The 14,487-nt window shown below is 51.9% G+C and overlaps 1 protein-coding gene across 2 annotated transcripts; it reads right to left on the reverse strand.

Moving 5' to 3' along the window:
- Positions 1–277: 277 nt before the first annotated feature.
- On the reverse strand, positions 278–14,081 carry TBX3 (T-box transcription factor 3). 2 transcript variants are annotated; one of them, XM_054594423.1, is made up of 8 exons: positions 12,746–14,081; positions 10,898–11,165; positions 9,915–9,974; positions 9,502–9,648; positions 7,461–7,537; positions 6,212–6,369; positions 4,106–4,797; positions 278–2,346 (listed from the first exon to the last, which is right to left on the reverse strand). In XM_054594423.1, exons 1-8 carry the CDS (start codon positions 13,132–13,134, stop codon positions 1,885–1,887), a joined length of 2,253 nt encoding a protein of 750 aa, XP_054450398.1. In that variant the 5' UTR covers positions 13,135–14,081; the 3' UTR covers positions 278–1,884. The 2 variants fall into 2 exon arrangements, with proteins under 2 accessions (XP_054450398.1, XP_054450397.1); XM_054594422.1 differs by lacking the exon at positions 9,915–9,974 and having other exon boundaries at positions 279–2,346.
- Positions 14,082–14,487: the final 406 nt, after the last annotated feature.

Here is a 14,487-nt window from a genome sequence, read left to right on the forward strand (position 1 = left end):
ATCAGCCCCCTTCCGTCTCTCGTTTTGCTCCCTAATTTAAAGGAAAAGTAATTTCAGATTGACGCGGCGCTCCCTTCGCGGAGTAAGGGACTTTTGTTTTTAGCTTTGTAACTTGAGTGACATCTCATTTTGGTTCAGTGGGGGCGGTCTTAATTACTTAAAGGCGAAGGGAAGGGAATAGAGGAAGCCAGGAGAGAGACTCCAAAAGGTCCCTAAAGAAAGCACTTAACTCAAGGCCCAAACCATTTCAATAAAAATTTATTGAAATTTCAATGTTTTAAAGAGAGGGAAAAAATACAGAAAACCAAAGAACTCATCAACAATTATAACACAAAATATACCTTCATGAGTTTTTGTCTTTAAACCATCTGTCAGCACCTGACTTTTGGACTGTGAATATATCTCTATAGGCACCAATTCAAAACACCATCAATATTGAAGACAGTAGTCAATTCCACTTCGCTTTGAAGATATCAGAGACTAGCAAATACAAATACAGAAGAAAAATTAGAAAGTCAAGCCACAGCCTCTGGAGCCCCCCCTCCTCGGCCTGCCAAGCCATCCCAAAGCCCCTCATACACAGGGTGCTTGCTGCATTTTCAGGAGTTGAAGGTGGGGCCGGGGCGTGGTACCGCCTCCCCAAATTTGGGTAAAACAGGCAAGAACACTTTCCCTCACTTTTGGACATTAAGAAAAAATTTTTTTTCCAGACAACTCTTTTTGAAAGTGTGTCGGTGTTGGTGCATAAAGTGTTGTTTTCTAGTTTTAAAAGCGATCCTGTGACCTTGAACTAAAACTGACTACAGGGAAAACAGAACACAGAGCCTGAGAGCCTCACTCCTATTTACACCGAGCTATGTACAATGTCAATAAATTAAAGTTTAATTTTCCGAGCATTCATATTCCACCTATTTACAAGAGTTATCAAATAATTACATAAATACTTTGCTAATAGTCTCGCTTCTTCTTTATTATTTTTTTTAAAACCTTGTTATTGCATATACAGGAAAGAGAAAGAACTGAGAGAGAGAGGGAGGGGAGACATGAATCCTGCTACAGAGCTTAGATAAAATAAACCCATTTTTTGGTGGCTTCCCCACCCCCTTCCCCTGAAATCCTCCCCCTTGGGGTTGCCAATGAGAATTGGGGGAAAGGTGTGGGGTCATGTTCTTTTCTCTCTAAAAGCAAGCATTCAAACTGAAAAACCACAAATACATCACTGTGGAACATGCAAGAAGAGACCTATAGTGGCTCTTAAAACATCACAAGAATATTAAAAAGACACAGATTTCCTTAATAGAGACTAAACAAGGCTGGCAGCGACTCCCCCCCTCCCCCAAAAAACAATGCTGCTCAGTAATTTATTTAGAACTGATACGCAAGTCACTATAAAGTTTTTAATCTTCACAAACAGAATCATGTTAATGTATTCATTTGCCCCCGGTACTTTTTTTTTTTTTAATTTTATTTGTTTTTGTTTCCACTTGACACGGTGAAGGAAAAATATATATAAATCTGCACTGGGAGAGAAGCCTTTCAACACATCCCCCTCCTGGTAGGCCTGGCTACCTTTCTCTTCCCAGGCTCCCAGGCCAACCTCCTTCGGGGTGCTCTGGACAGAACCTGTTCTCCCACCCCCAACAACGCAATGCAACAGAGGTTTCTGAGCCCCCAGAATCTGAGCCAGACCCCGGATATATAACCACACCAAGAAGGCACGGCTTGTTTCTAGCACATTCTCTCCAGGGAGTCCGGCACCCCTTCCCAGACAGGACTGCAGGAAGCAGAGTAAGCCCACTGCACGCCCGTGGTTTATTTTACATCCAACAAAGTGCACTGCAAATATGACTGGACTGGAATGAAGAGACTTTCCTGGGGAGGGGTTTATGGGGACGCGCTGCGGGACCTGTCAGGCTTGGCTTCCAAGCCACTGACCAACCGCTGGATGCTCTGCAGTTCGCTGGTGGCCGCCTCTTTCTCGGGGCAGAGTTTGGGCGACAAGGACACTGAGCTGGAGGAGAGGGTGGAGGAGCGGCTGTTGAGTTCCGAGCCCGAGTCCACGGCCACCGAGGCCGGGCTGGCAGCCAGGGCAGCGGCTTTGGCGTCCAGGGGCCCCGCGGCCGCCGCCATAGAGGGCAGGGCGGTGCTGAGCAGGCTGCTGCTGTCCGGGACCGGGACCGGGATGGAGTAGGGGCTGTAGCGCAGGCGCGGGCGCATGGTGTTCAGGTTGAGGAACGGGTGGCGGTGCACCGAGCTGGAGGCCGCTGCAGAGGAGGCGGCCGCGGCGGCGGCCATGTACGTGTAGGGGTAAGGGAACAGGCTTCCGAAAGGCGACATGGCCAGGCCCTGGGGACGGAAGAGAAACGCAGGCAGCGAGTCAGCCGAGGAGGGGCCGCCTGGTGGGGAGGGGCCGCGCGGTGGGGAGGGGCCAGCCTTGTCTGTGTCCCCCACAACCATCACCGCCACCGCCGCCGGCCCGGAGCAAGTCACTGTTCTCTCCGGGCGCGGGTGGGGGGAGGGGAGGGCACACAGGCTCATTTCTCTAGATCCAAATCTTAGCTGCGTCACTCCACGTGCCTCAGCTTTCTTATAGGAAAACAGAACAACAGGGAAATATTAAATAATTCATACACTATTGGGAACTTCGTGGACATTAAATGAGCTAATGCCTTCAATATGCTACGTAGGGCGCCCAGCCAACGGGGCTGTTAGAGATTCTCCCATCGGGGTCAGTTGCTGCGCCTGTTAAATGGGGCCACAGTCAGTCTACCCGCCACAGTAGCTGCATAAGCACCGGAGGGCAGAAACTATTAGACATGCTCATTTTTCCTCCTTGGACTCCTCCCGAACCCTTCCGTCCCAACCCTGGAAGTTTCAAAATGCAAAAAATCCAGGGAAGATCTCAAGCCAAAGGGAACTGTGGGGGGTGGGGGTCGGCGTTTACTACAAACAGAGACAAAGAAGTCACCCAGCCTGATATGCTGGTGCTACAGGTAGAGAAACCGAGGTAGGCCCCTGGGGCTCAGGAAGGCAGCTAGCAGGTAGCAGAAGCAGAAAGCAAAACCCAGGACCTGAGCCACTTCTCCGTCCCCTGCCCCGAGGTACCACCAGTCCTTGTTGGCCCCCACAGCCCACCTGCGACTTGGTTCCAGGAGGAGCTAAAGGAGCAGGCGGCAGGAACGGAGGAAGGCCAGAAACCTACCCTTGTCCCAACCCCCTCCTCCCCCGGAGGGGAAGGCCAATCCTGCCTCTTGGCTCAGGGAAGGGAGACGAATGTGTTCAGACAAAACATGAGGCGAGGGTGTGCAGAAAACCCCGCCGAACCTCTCACCGGTTCAGAGCGTTTCCCAGCGGAGACTTCTCCCAGGCCGCCCCCAGCTGTCTGAACACACAGGGGCTGCCAGGCAGTCCCTCAGCTCTGACATTTCCCACGTGTGCTCAGACCATTAACCCTTTGGGGGGCAGGCCGGCCCACGTGGGATGGGGGTAGGGGCAATGCTGCAAATGGGGAGGAAAGGCTCAGTGCCCATCCAGGGGGCCCCTTCCCCTTCCTAGGCCTCAGTCTCCCCCTTGTTTAATTCCTGAGGCAGGGCTGGCTACAAGACATTTCAGCTCTGAAGCTAAAAGCAGAGACCCTAGAAAAGGCTCCGGAGTCAGACTGCCTGGGGCAGAGCCTCCGCTCCCCCCACCCACCAGCTGTGTGACCTTGGATGAGTTACTCGACATCCCTGAGCCTCACCTAGAGGGTGGAGGTGATAATAGTACCCCGAAGTCAGAATAGAGAAGGACTTAGAAGAGTGTTCGGCACAATGTAAGTGCTGTGTGTAGGTATCGTTACTGCTACGTACCTGCCCACTCTACTATAAATATCCCTTAACTTAAAAAAATTCTCAAGTTTTTTTGGGGGGAAGGCGGGGGAAGTGTAAGGTTATGATGAGTCTAGGAAGTAAACCCTGCACATAGCAATGATCATTATTATTTAAAGCTACTAGACCAAGGGGCTGGGTGAGGGGCTGGTATCTGAAGGCAGGGAAGCACAGCACGCGCGCGAGGGGGGCGGCTGCAAACGGGCTGGAGAGGAGGCAGGAGGAAGGACAATAAATACCTGCGAGGCCAGGACGTGCTGCTGGAGGTGGAAGGGCAGAGTGGCGGCCGACGCCCCCGACAGTCCCTGCGCCGCGGCGGCGGAGGCCATGGCGGTGGAGGCCATGGCCGAGGACTCCAGGCCTGAGACGCCGGTGGAGGCCCCCGACACGGTGGCAAGCAGGGGCCCCATGCCGGCTGCCATGCTGGAGAAGGCGCCCCCCATGGCGAACTGGCTGGGATGCAGGAAGAGCGGGTGCCCATTGAAGAACTGCTGGCCAGCCAGGCCCGGGGCGAAGCCGAGGCCGGGCAGGGGGCCTTGGCCCAGGTGCGCGGTGGCCGCGTCCGTCTGCACCGTGAGCGGCGCGAAGGCCTCCTTGGCGGGCAGAGCGCGCGCCTCCTCGGCCTTGGACGTGGCCGCGCCCTCGCGCCCCGGGCTCCGGCGCTCCTCCGCGCCCAGGCCGCGGGTGCTGGACGAGATGGTGGCCGGGCTGTGGCGTGAGTCGGGCGATGCCTTGTCCAGCCGCCCGCTGTCCCGGGGCCGGCCGCCGGGCTCTGCAGCGAAGAGGTGCGCCTTGACCGCAGGGCCGCCCTTGTCGCGGCTTGGCTCCTCCGACGTGGTGGTGGAGATCTTGGCCGCGTCGCAAGCCTCAGGCCCGTGCTCCTCTTTGCTCTCGGCCTCGGCGTCGCTCTCCCCCTCGCTAGGACACAGATCTGCCAAAGGAAGGGAACAAAAGCGAGGTGGAAGGGCGTGAGCTCCAACCTGGGCCAGCGGAAGCCAACTCCCCAGGCCGCTTCCTGGCTGGGCACCACCGGGCGAGTGCCTCAAACTCTCTTGTGCCTCAGTTTTCTCATCTGCAAAACGGGAGTGATGATACTTCATAACTTTAGTGGAAAGATGCAATAAGCTAACACTGAATTTAAAGGATTTAGACAGACTGGACCCCTCCCCCCAGAGCACCTTCCCCAAAATCCGTAATAGATTTGACCATTTTTTACAAGCGTGGATTGAGCTCCCACTGTGTCAGCCCACCTGATGCAAATTTACCTTTTAAAAATAAAAACTGACACTAACATTCACTGCGGGGACACCTCCGAGTTACCATGGGGTCCTTTGTTGAGCAAGAGAAGGGGACCTGTACCTCCCACACGTTTGCCAATTCTTTGGGAAGGATTTGTCTGGAGAGAACTCTGAGGTCTAAACTGGCGGGCGGCGGCGGCAATGAACGCCCTTCCCCCAACAGGCGCACTCAGGTGAGCCTGTCTGTGCGCCCACCTCTGTAGGCAGCGCTGGGTCGCCGCTGCCCCCTCCCTGCCCCCAGTCAGTCACAGGCTCTTTTTCCTTTTACCACACCCTCTGCGGGTGTCCTACTGGGAAAAAAAGAAGGAGGGATCTTATTTTATGTTTAAAGCTTAAATGGATTGAAGACATAAAGGACTTGCATTTTAGTAAACGTAAAAACCAGGTTTCTTCCCGTGGTGAGAGCGTGTGTCGTTCCAAATAAATAGTTCTTTGCTCTCTAAACACAGGAAACCGACTGGGGATTTGAACCACCTCCGCCTCCCCCAACCCCCTCCCCCAACCCCCTCCCCCAACCCCCTCCCCCAACCCCCTCCCCTGCCTCCGCTACTGGGATCTCCCCTCTCACAGGTTGTTGCCTATCCCTGGATGTCTTCTCCATCACCTCCCCTGCCTCCCTGTCCCAGGTGGTAGAGGATCCCTGGCCTCCCACCCGCCCCCGCCCCCGCCCCCCCCCCGCCCCCCACCCCCAGCTCAACGCATTTCACTCTCGTTGAGTTGAAAGATGGCAAAAAGTCAGGCAGTTGGGGGAGAGAAAGAAAGAGAAGAGAGAAGTGCTCCAGGCTTGTTTTCTAAGCTGCCCCACCAAGAAAGATACCACCCTTACAGCCAGACTAAGGTCTGAGGGAAGGGCTTCGGAGGGGTCCTTATACTAGCTCACAAGGGGGCACACCTGACCATCCTTTTGAATGCTGGTTCCTGTTTACAGACTTCCAGAAGGGTCTGCAGCTGTTGAATGGCAAGCGCCCTGGTGCGTGCCCCAGCCCCCAACACTTCCAGGCCTCCAAGACCTGGAATCCAGAAATGCAGGTGACCAGGCTCACTTACCTTTGAGGTTGGACGTCCCAACAGTGGAGACAGCAGGGGAGGAGGACTGAGCAAAGCAGCTGAAGGCAGCCTGTTCGCTGGAGGACTCATCAGAGGTGCCATTGTCCTTTTTGTGTCTGTCATCGAACACCCTCATGGACTGCAGGGTGAGCTGTTTTCTGCAGAAGCCCACAGCCCGCGTTAGAGAACAGAAGCTACATTTCCCCCACGCGTCTCCCACTCCTCAGGGAGTGCGCACACCTCACCCGCCCCCCGCCCATGGACTAGCCCGCGGACTACACAGTGCTGCAATCTGCTTGCCCCGGGGGCAGTCACAGGCCCACGCCTCATCCTGGACATTCTAACTGGGCTAAAGCCTGTGGTACAAGGACATTGGGAAGAAGGCAGCTTAGGCTGCCTTTATTCAAGACCAGGGTTTCATTAGGGAAAGGGCATGGGCTTGGGCTGTGAAGTTTTGTCTAAAAGCAAAAAGCAAGAGGGGAGGCTGGAGCTGGCAAGAGACAGCTGACCAGCCGGCCTGACGGAGGGAGGGGAACCAGGGACTCAACCTGTGGAGCATGACCAGCCAAAGACCAACTCCCCACTGGTCGCTGAGCTGGGGAGGAAGTGGTTATTTCATGGTACACTTTGCTGTGATCGGTTCACCAACACGTTAATTGGAGGGAAAAAATCTATTTAAATGTTAGCAATTATTTTTTAATGCCTGCCCCTCCCTCTGGGAATACGCTAAAAATCTGGGTTGATTTGCTGGATTTTAGAAATTCTTTGAAAGCGGTGGGGGAGGGGAGGCTTTCTTTCATATACTATCCAGCTGTCTGCTTCATGCAAAATGATCCATGTACCCATGAAGAAGGGAGCCACATATTTCTCCAGGGGCCTCAGTTCTGTCTGATGGTATGTGCAGGACGAGATTGCGAAAATTCCAAAGCATTTTGTGAATGGCTTAGTGCCTTCCTGGGACCTGCCTAGGAGTAACTTCAATTAATTAGGAATTAATAAGCACCTGTCTATAACTGATTATCCCTAATACTTTTCTTCCAGAGAGAACCATGGTGTGGCCTAGTTAATTTCCTTTAAGGGGACGTGTAGGCGGTAAAATCAGGGACTGCAATCAGCAAGCACGTGGCGAAGGGGAGAAAATGCCTCCCCCCGTCCATGTAAGTGCCTGCGTTCCACAGTGGAGGCTTGGGGCCTAGCGAAGTGATTTTTCTAAGTTATCTGAGAAATAAGCAGTTGTCTCACAGCTCACCTTTTTTCTCTCCTGCCATTTCCAGTGTCCCGGAATCCTTTTGCAAAAGGGTTGTTGTCTATTTTTAACTGAGTTATCTAGAGGAGGACACACAAGCAAGAAAGACACATTGGCATCCTTTTCTAGAATGTTCTGGGAGCGTTTCCCCCAACTTAGCAGTCTACTGGAAATCTGACTGCCAACAGGAGAGTCACTGGGATATGCCAGGGTAAAGAGAAAGGGAGAGGAGATAATAGCAGAAGTTTGGAGGGGCCTAAGATAAAAATCAAAGGAAACTGGACCAGCGCTTTCATCTCCCATAGAAGCCAAGCCAGGATTCCAGGCTGAAATGACCCCGCCTGGGAAATGCCTCATTCTTTTCTCTGGGCAGCTGACAGCTTGGGCTTAGAAATGGAAAAGTTGTCAGAATTGTCAAAAGGGACAACCTGTGGATCTTAAAAGTATGCTTTCATTTTACTTTTTCAAAAAAAAAAAAATACTGTGCGATTAATCATAAAACATGTTGTGGCACTTTTTTTTTCTTTGGCCCCAAACACAACACACACACAAACATACTCCAACCTTTTTCTGTGAATCTGATAAAATAATTTATAGGGTTTCGCTATCCTTGTGCTGGAGTGGGTTTCATTTTTCTGTTTTTTCTTTTGCTGGGTGAGGTGGGAATTATAATCTTGACAATTACAGATTTAAAAGGACTGAATGACCACTGGCAACATTTGTTTGCATTTATATGCTTCTGCCACCACCATTAGGCAGAGAAGGCCCATGGCCTCTTTGTCTGATCAAAAACGCTCCAATTTATTACTGCAGTAACAACCTAAGATTCACAGGATTCTGCAGACCGAGGGGAAATGTCATAGCGTGCGATCATTGGAATCCCTTCCCTTGGGGGGCGGGGATAACATTACAGAGGTCCCCGGTGAAGGGAAAGGGCCCCCTGGCTGGATTCTTGTTCTTGGAATAGATTCCAGCACACTAGACTTGCAGGGACAGGAGGTCATGGTATCTTGTCTCCAGACTAAGGAAGCACACCTGAAACACCCCCATCAGCCAGCCACAGAGGATCCACCTAAAGTGACAGTGAATTCAGAACGAAGGGTGTTATCCTGTGAGCTGCACTCACTGAGGTCCAGGGTTCAGGAGTTAAAGAGCAGGGGTCCTCAGCAGCCACCCCCCACCCCCAACCTCCTGCTAATAGCCACGCTGGTGACTGCTGAATCAGCAGCAAGAGTCACTTTGTGTCTCTGTGCTACATTACATGCCCATGACCTTCAGGCCACCATAACTTTACATACCAGGTGCTGCCTGCTGTTCCATTTGGGGACACTCCTAATCCCCGGCCTCAGGCCCGAGGGAGAAGAAAAAAAAAAAAAACTTCAAATGAAGTGGTGACTTTGGTCACCTCCTCTCAGAAGCCTCAGACAACTCAATTAGCATGACCCTGTGATCAGAGTAGGTTTTTCCAACCACACACACACACACACACACACACACACACACACACCATAAAAAACACAACAGCATAAAAGGTAATAAAAACCAGACCAGCCAGCTACTCGCGATTTCTGGCTAAGGGAGAAGAGCTGATCTCTCCCAGGATTCTTCTCCCAGGGTTCCCCATGGCTTTTGCCTTAAATTTTTAGCTAGCTCTTTGGGAACCTGATTTCTGGATCCTTCTTCCTGCAGGGGAAGAGGGTAAACCTTGAAACCAACAGGAGAAAGCCCCGCGGTCAGGGGTGGGGGCGGGGCGGGTGGCATCAGGGACAGTGGTTATTATAGGAGCTTCTCACTGGCAAAATTAGTGTGGCATTTTTTTCACGCAGCATTGAGTCCCAGCTGGTCAAGTCCTCTTTCTTTCTTTCTTTTTTTTCCTTCTGCCTCTGCAACGTGCCAGCACCCCTTTTCCCTAAATGCTTGACTGGCCACCCAATCACACAAAAAACCTCAAGACCCCCCCCATCCCCATTCTCTTGCGACACTCTCACCCTCACGCAAAGCAGAGAAATTAAGAAGGAAAAAAAAAAAAAGCGTCTTTGATCACCTTATCGTTCTGGTATGCTGTCACAGCGATGAATTCGGTTTCGGGGAACAAGTATGTCCGAAATGTACTATATGGAAGTTTCAGGATGTCATTGGCTCTCACGATATGAAATCGGGGCTGGTACTTGTGCATGGAGTTCAGGATAGTCTGCAGCGGCAGGGGGAGGAGAGACACAGAGCAACAAGGGATTTAGCGGGACAGACAGGATTTTAGGAGCCCTGCCAGGTTGACAGCTACCCCACCGGAGGGTACACCACGCTTGTACCGAGCCCACCTCCAGAGAGCACCTCTTTGGGCACTTGTCAATTCCACAAATGTTATCCTCCGCAGAATCCAAATTGCTCATCCATTTCCAAAGGGTGCCCCCCACCCTCACCAGCTCAGGTTCATCGGAACCTTGAACCCTAGCCTACCTGAGTACCAAAACTATAATTCCCCTGCCACGTTGCGTGATCACTTGGGAAGGCCAAAGTCTTAAAAGATAGAAAAAAACATGCATTTTAATTTACAAAATGATTCAGTCCTTTAAGCGTCCACTAATTGACGAGCCCAATCCACTTAAAGCCCTGAAAGGCTGAACTCTAGAGAGGAATATTTATGCCTTAATCAAATCAAGGGCTTCAAATGCAATTCCTGCCCGCTGAAGAAATTTCCGCGCCCTTCTCCTCTTCCTGGGCCTAATCTTTCTGCTTATTCTTCGCTTATCACTGTTTATTTTATTGAAATGTTGGGGAGGGGTAGGGGCCGGGGGCAAAAGGTCCTTTGCTTGACTTTTACAAGCAATCCAAGTCTTCCGAAAGTTTCTAAGTATGCTCCCACTGAATATACATATGTCCACCCAACGCACACACAATTTTTACGCCCCAGATCTGTCTTGTTTCTAGTAAACCTGACTTTCACCTAAGCTCAATTCTTTTTTGCGTCAAAGAATAAAACGTCTTTCCCGAAATGAAAGCACACCCTTGAACCAACATAGTGGAGGCTTCGACCCTGCACACTCTCCCAAGAAATACCATGGCTGTTTTCAAAAGAGAAGGCTATCTTAAAACCTTTATGAACACATCATTTTAAAATTGAGCTTTAGCTTAACGATTGGTTTTGAACTTCACTGTCAGGTCAGGCATTTCCCAAGACCTAGAACTGCCCCAGAACAGGAGCGGGTAAGTGCCTCTCTTTTAGACAGACCAGGCCTCCCATTCTCGGGAGAGAAATACCCCCGTCTCTCACTCCTTTCTCGGCCACTCTGTTTTAGATCAAACGAGTTCCCTAAGTTGGCCAGGGGGAAAAAGAGAGAAGTTGGAGCAGAAACTCACGATTTTACAAGGCATGGGCACAGCAGTGCCTTGGCTAGAGTGAAGAAAGATAATAGTTTACTGAAAGGAGCCGCGAAACTTACAAATCCATGCTTGTCCGAAATGTTGTTGGTGAGTTTCAGTTTGTGGAAAGTGACAACTTTGGACATCCACTGCTCCCCGGTAGCTGGGCTGTCCGGGTGAATATACATTCTCTTTGGCATTTCAGGGTCAGCCTTACCCGCCACCATCCACCGAGAATTGTGAAATTTATATCGACAGTCATCGGCAGCTATAATGTCCATCAACAAAATATATTTGGCTTTTTTATCCAGCCCAGAACATCTCACTTTAAATGGGGGAAACATTCGCCTGCAATAAGAGAGAAGGGAAAAGAAAAAAAAAAAAATAAGTCACTTAGAATCTTGGGTTTGATTCTCTATTTGGCCTACAATATTTAAATCAAAGTTTCAATGCATGGATGGGCTTACAGGGTTCAGAGTACAGTGGCTGGGCGCAAAATTGTTTTCTGCCACAGCAGAAGTATTACGTAGGCTGAATTTCTCTTTAAATTGCCCAAGGTTCAAAACAAGTGAATTGTAGCACTGCTTTTTTCTATGTTGTCCCCTAATTTCTTTAACTATTTTTCTGTCTTGTGTGACTTTATAGATTGCCCTCTTTCTAGAGAAAGTCTTGCCCATGGCTTTTCCTGTGGGTGTGTAGTTCTAAACCGCTTGGAGTAGGATTTTTAAAGCGTGGTCAGTTAAAGCTAGAATTTTCCACCATCCGTCGATGAGAAATGTTTAACTTATCAAGGAAATGAATGTCGAGTTCATTCTGAAGCAATCCCGCTGCTGGCGAAAAATGAAACTGGACTTCGGTGCTTTCTTAAAACGAATTGAGTAGCGTGGGGTGGACTCCCAGGCCTGATAACCAGTTTACCTAGGAGCTGCTCACCACACTCCCCGGACTTCTCAGGCCGGTCCCAGACTGTGAGACTGGGCCACCAAATCTGTTTATCCCCACAAGCATTGGTATTCTGCGCTCTGGACTTCAAGGAAGCACTTTGCTGTGAAACTGGCTAAATAAATGTCTCCTGGGTTGGAGGAAGTTTATGCCCAACTTTGGCCTCGTGTAGCTTGAAAAGACACGGAAAGCTGAAGACATCGAGCAGTGTTTTATTTTTATGCCCTGATAGATTTCAATGCCATTAAAAAACAAAACAAAACAAAACTCAGTGATTAAGTGACAGGCAGATTTTGGTCAGGCAAGGACCTCTATGGTTGGTAGTATTTACACATAAAACAGAAGCATGTGTCGAGGTCTCCCCACTGGCTTCTCGGGTCTGCAAACATAATCTTAATTATCCCCAAATCGCCCGCTGAACTCTCCCTTGGATTACGGACTCGGGGAAGCGGGGTGGACAAACAAACCCAGCTGCCCTTCGATTCCTCCCTGACCCTGGCAGCCGCAGGCTCCAGCCCCCTCCAGACCCGCAGGCCAGCCCGGGCGACAGAAAGGGCCAGGGGAGCTGGTGCCAGGCCTCTTGCTACCACACAAAAGAAAGGGGCTCTAAGTTTTTCCCTCTGAGCACAGAATCAAACAGAAACACAACAGCAACAAAACCAGAAGACTGTCTCGGAAAGGTGGGAGCAGCGAAACTCCCTGCGGTCGGACGGTGTCCTTTCTTCCTGCAGAGATGTCTGGGCTGGGCTGAAAAAATTCTATCTATCCAGGCTGCAGACTTAGGCAGGAAAAACCAGCGCCTGCAGACACCCAGGTAAGCTGAAATGTCCTCCCGCGGGGGCAGGCCCCGGAGCCCTGCACGCTTCCCGGGGAACTAAAGTTTCCTTGGAAGCCAGATTTCCTGACAGACCGGCTGTCTGCGAGGTGGGAGAGAACGGGAGGGAAAGCCCTCCGAGAGTTTGGGGGACGGGCCGCTGCTCGCTTACCTTCCCGACTTGGTAATGACCATCTCCGTGCCCCGCTTGTGGAACTGATCCCAAAGTTCTTTGGCCTCGAGGTGCACCTTGGGGTCATCCTCCACTTCTTCTTCGGGCTCCATGGTCTTCAGAGGCCTCAGATGCGCCTGGGGCCCCAGAGATGAGAAAGGGATGCCGGTCTCGGCCGCCCCCACCAATTGATCCATGATCGGCTTGGCCAGGGCGCCCGGCAGCGAGAGCGCCGCCGCGCCGTTGGGAGGCAGAGTCAGCGCGGGGAAGAAAGGCGGCTGGTGACCCAGCACCGCGCTCATGGCGAAGTCCGGCGCCCGGTGAGGTAGGAACGGATGGTAGGCCATGCTTGTCCCAGGAATGACCGGATCTCTCATGGAGAGGCTCATCCACTCCAGGCGGGGCGCTGGGCTCCAGCCGAGGGCAAGTCCGCAGCTGCTGTTTTGTTTTGTTTTTGTTTTTTTTTTAACAGCAGCGCATAGTTAAAAAAGCAAAAAGAAAAAAAAAGCAAAAAGAAATCACAACTACAGCACCTCAAAGGGAGAGGGAGTCAGTGTTTTTTGGGGAGAACGCCGCTTTTAAAGAGGGCAAGGCGAGTAATCGGGAGACATAGTCGCCGGACTGACTGTCCTTGTGCCTTGCGTTTTTAAAAAGCCGCTCCTGCAAGTCGGTTTCAGAGGCGAGGGGAGCGAGCAGGCTCTCGACTCGCGCCCGAGCCCTGCCGCTCTGCTCCAAATGGACACTCCGGCCCTGGGTCCCAGGAACCGCGCCCCAGCCCCTAGTTCTTTGTTGCAAGTGCGAACGGTTCTCCTAAGAGACTTTTTACCTTTTCTTCTCCTTCTTCTTCCCCCGCCCCCTATCTCTCTTCCTCTGCCTCTTTCTCGCAGGAGGCGCCTGCAATTGCGCTGGACCCGGCTGGAACCGCCGGCGAGAGAGCGGAAAAAGTCTCTCTCCTTTAAAAAAAAAAAAAAAAAAATCTCTGATTTAAGCCCTCTTCTAACAGCGCTATCACAACTTGAACTGCACACTGGCTTCCGTTCGCCTCCGCCTCCTGCCTTCGCTCCGAGCCTCCGGAGGGTGTCTGGGTTCCAGTCCGAGTCCGGCCGCGCTCTTCTCCCGCGCCTGTCGTCTTCCGTGTCCTAAAACGTGAGCAAATTCGCTTCCTAAATCTGCGTCCAGACGCGCAGGGCAGGGAGGATGGAGGGGGGAAATGGAAAAGGAGGGAGAGAGAGAGAGAAAGAGAGACGGAGTGGGAGAGGGAGCGCGAGGAGAGGGAGGGAGCGAGCCAGCCAGCCGGAGCTGCTCGCCACCCTCCTCCGCCTCTAGAATTCCCCGGGCGTCTGCTCGGCGGCTCTAGAAGGTCGGGCTCTGCTCTGGGCTGCGGGGAGCCGGGGGCCTCTTGATTGGCTCTTTGACGCTTTCGGACCAATTGTGTTGCTGCATAGGCGTGGTTTTCACAGGTCGAGTGCTGGGGGGATAGAGCCGAGTTATAAAAAGAAGGTGTCGGAAACTGTAACGTCGCAGCGCCGCATCGGTACTACTGCCTGTCCTGTGAATATGTCAACATGATCAGAGGGAGGGCGGGCGCCACCGAGGAGCGCGCGCACTGAGTCGCCTCTAGGTGGCTTATCGAGAGATCGCCACAGCCCTAGAGCTTGCTCGCTTGCTCTTGCTCAGCCCAAGTCTGAAATGCCTCAGTCATCCAGCCCGGGATCGAGGGAGGAGGCAGGGCCAGGCAGGAA

This window comes from Pteronotus mesoamericanus, unplaced genomic scaffold, assembly GCF_021234165.1.
Source record: "Pteronotus mesoamericanus isolate MK-2021 breed Mesoamerican mustached bat unplaced genomic scaffold, CSHL_Meso_final scaffold_507, whole genome shotgun sequence".
Lineage (NCBI taxonomy): Eukaryota > Metazoa > Chordata > Mammalia > Chiroptera > Mormoopidae > Pteronotus > Pteronotus mesoamericanus.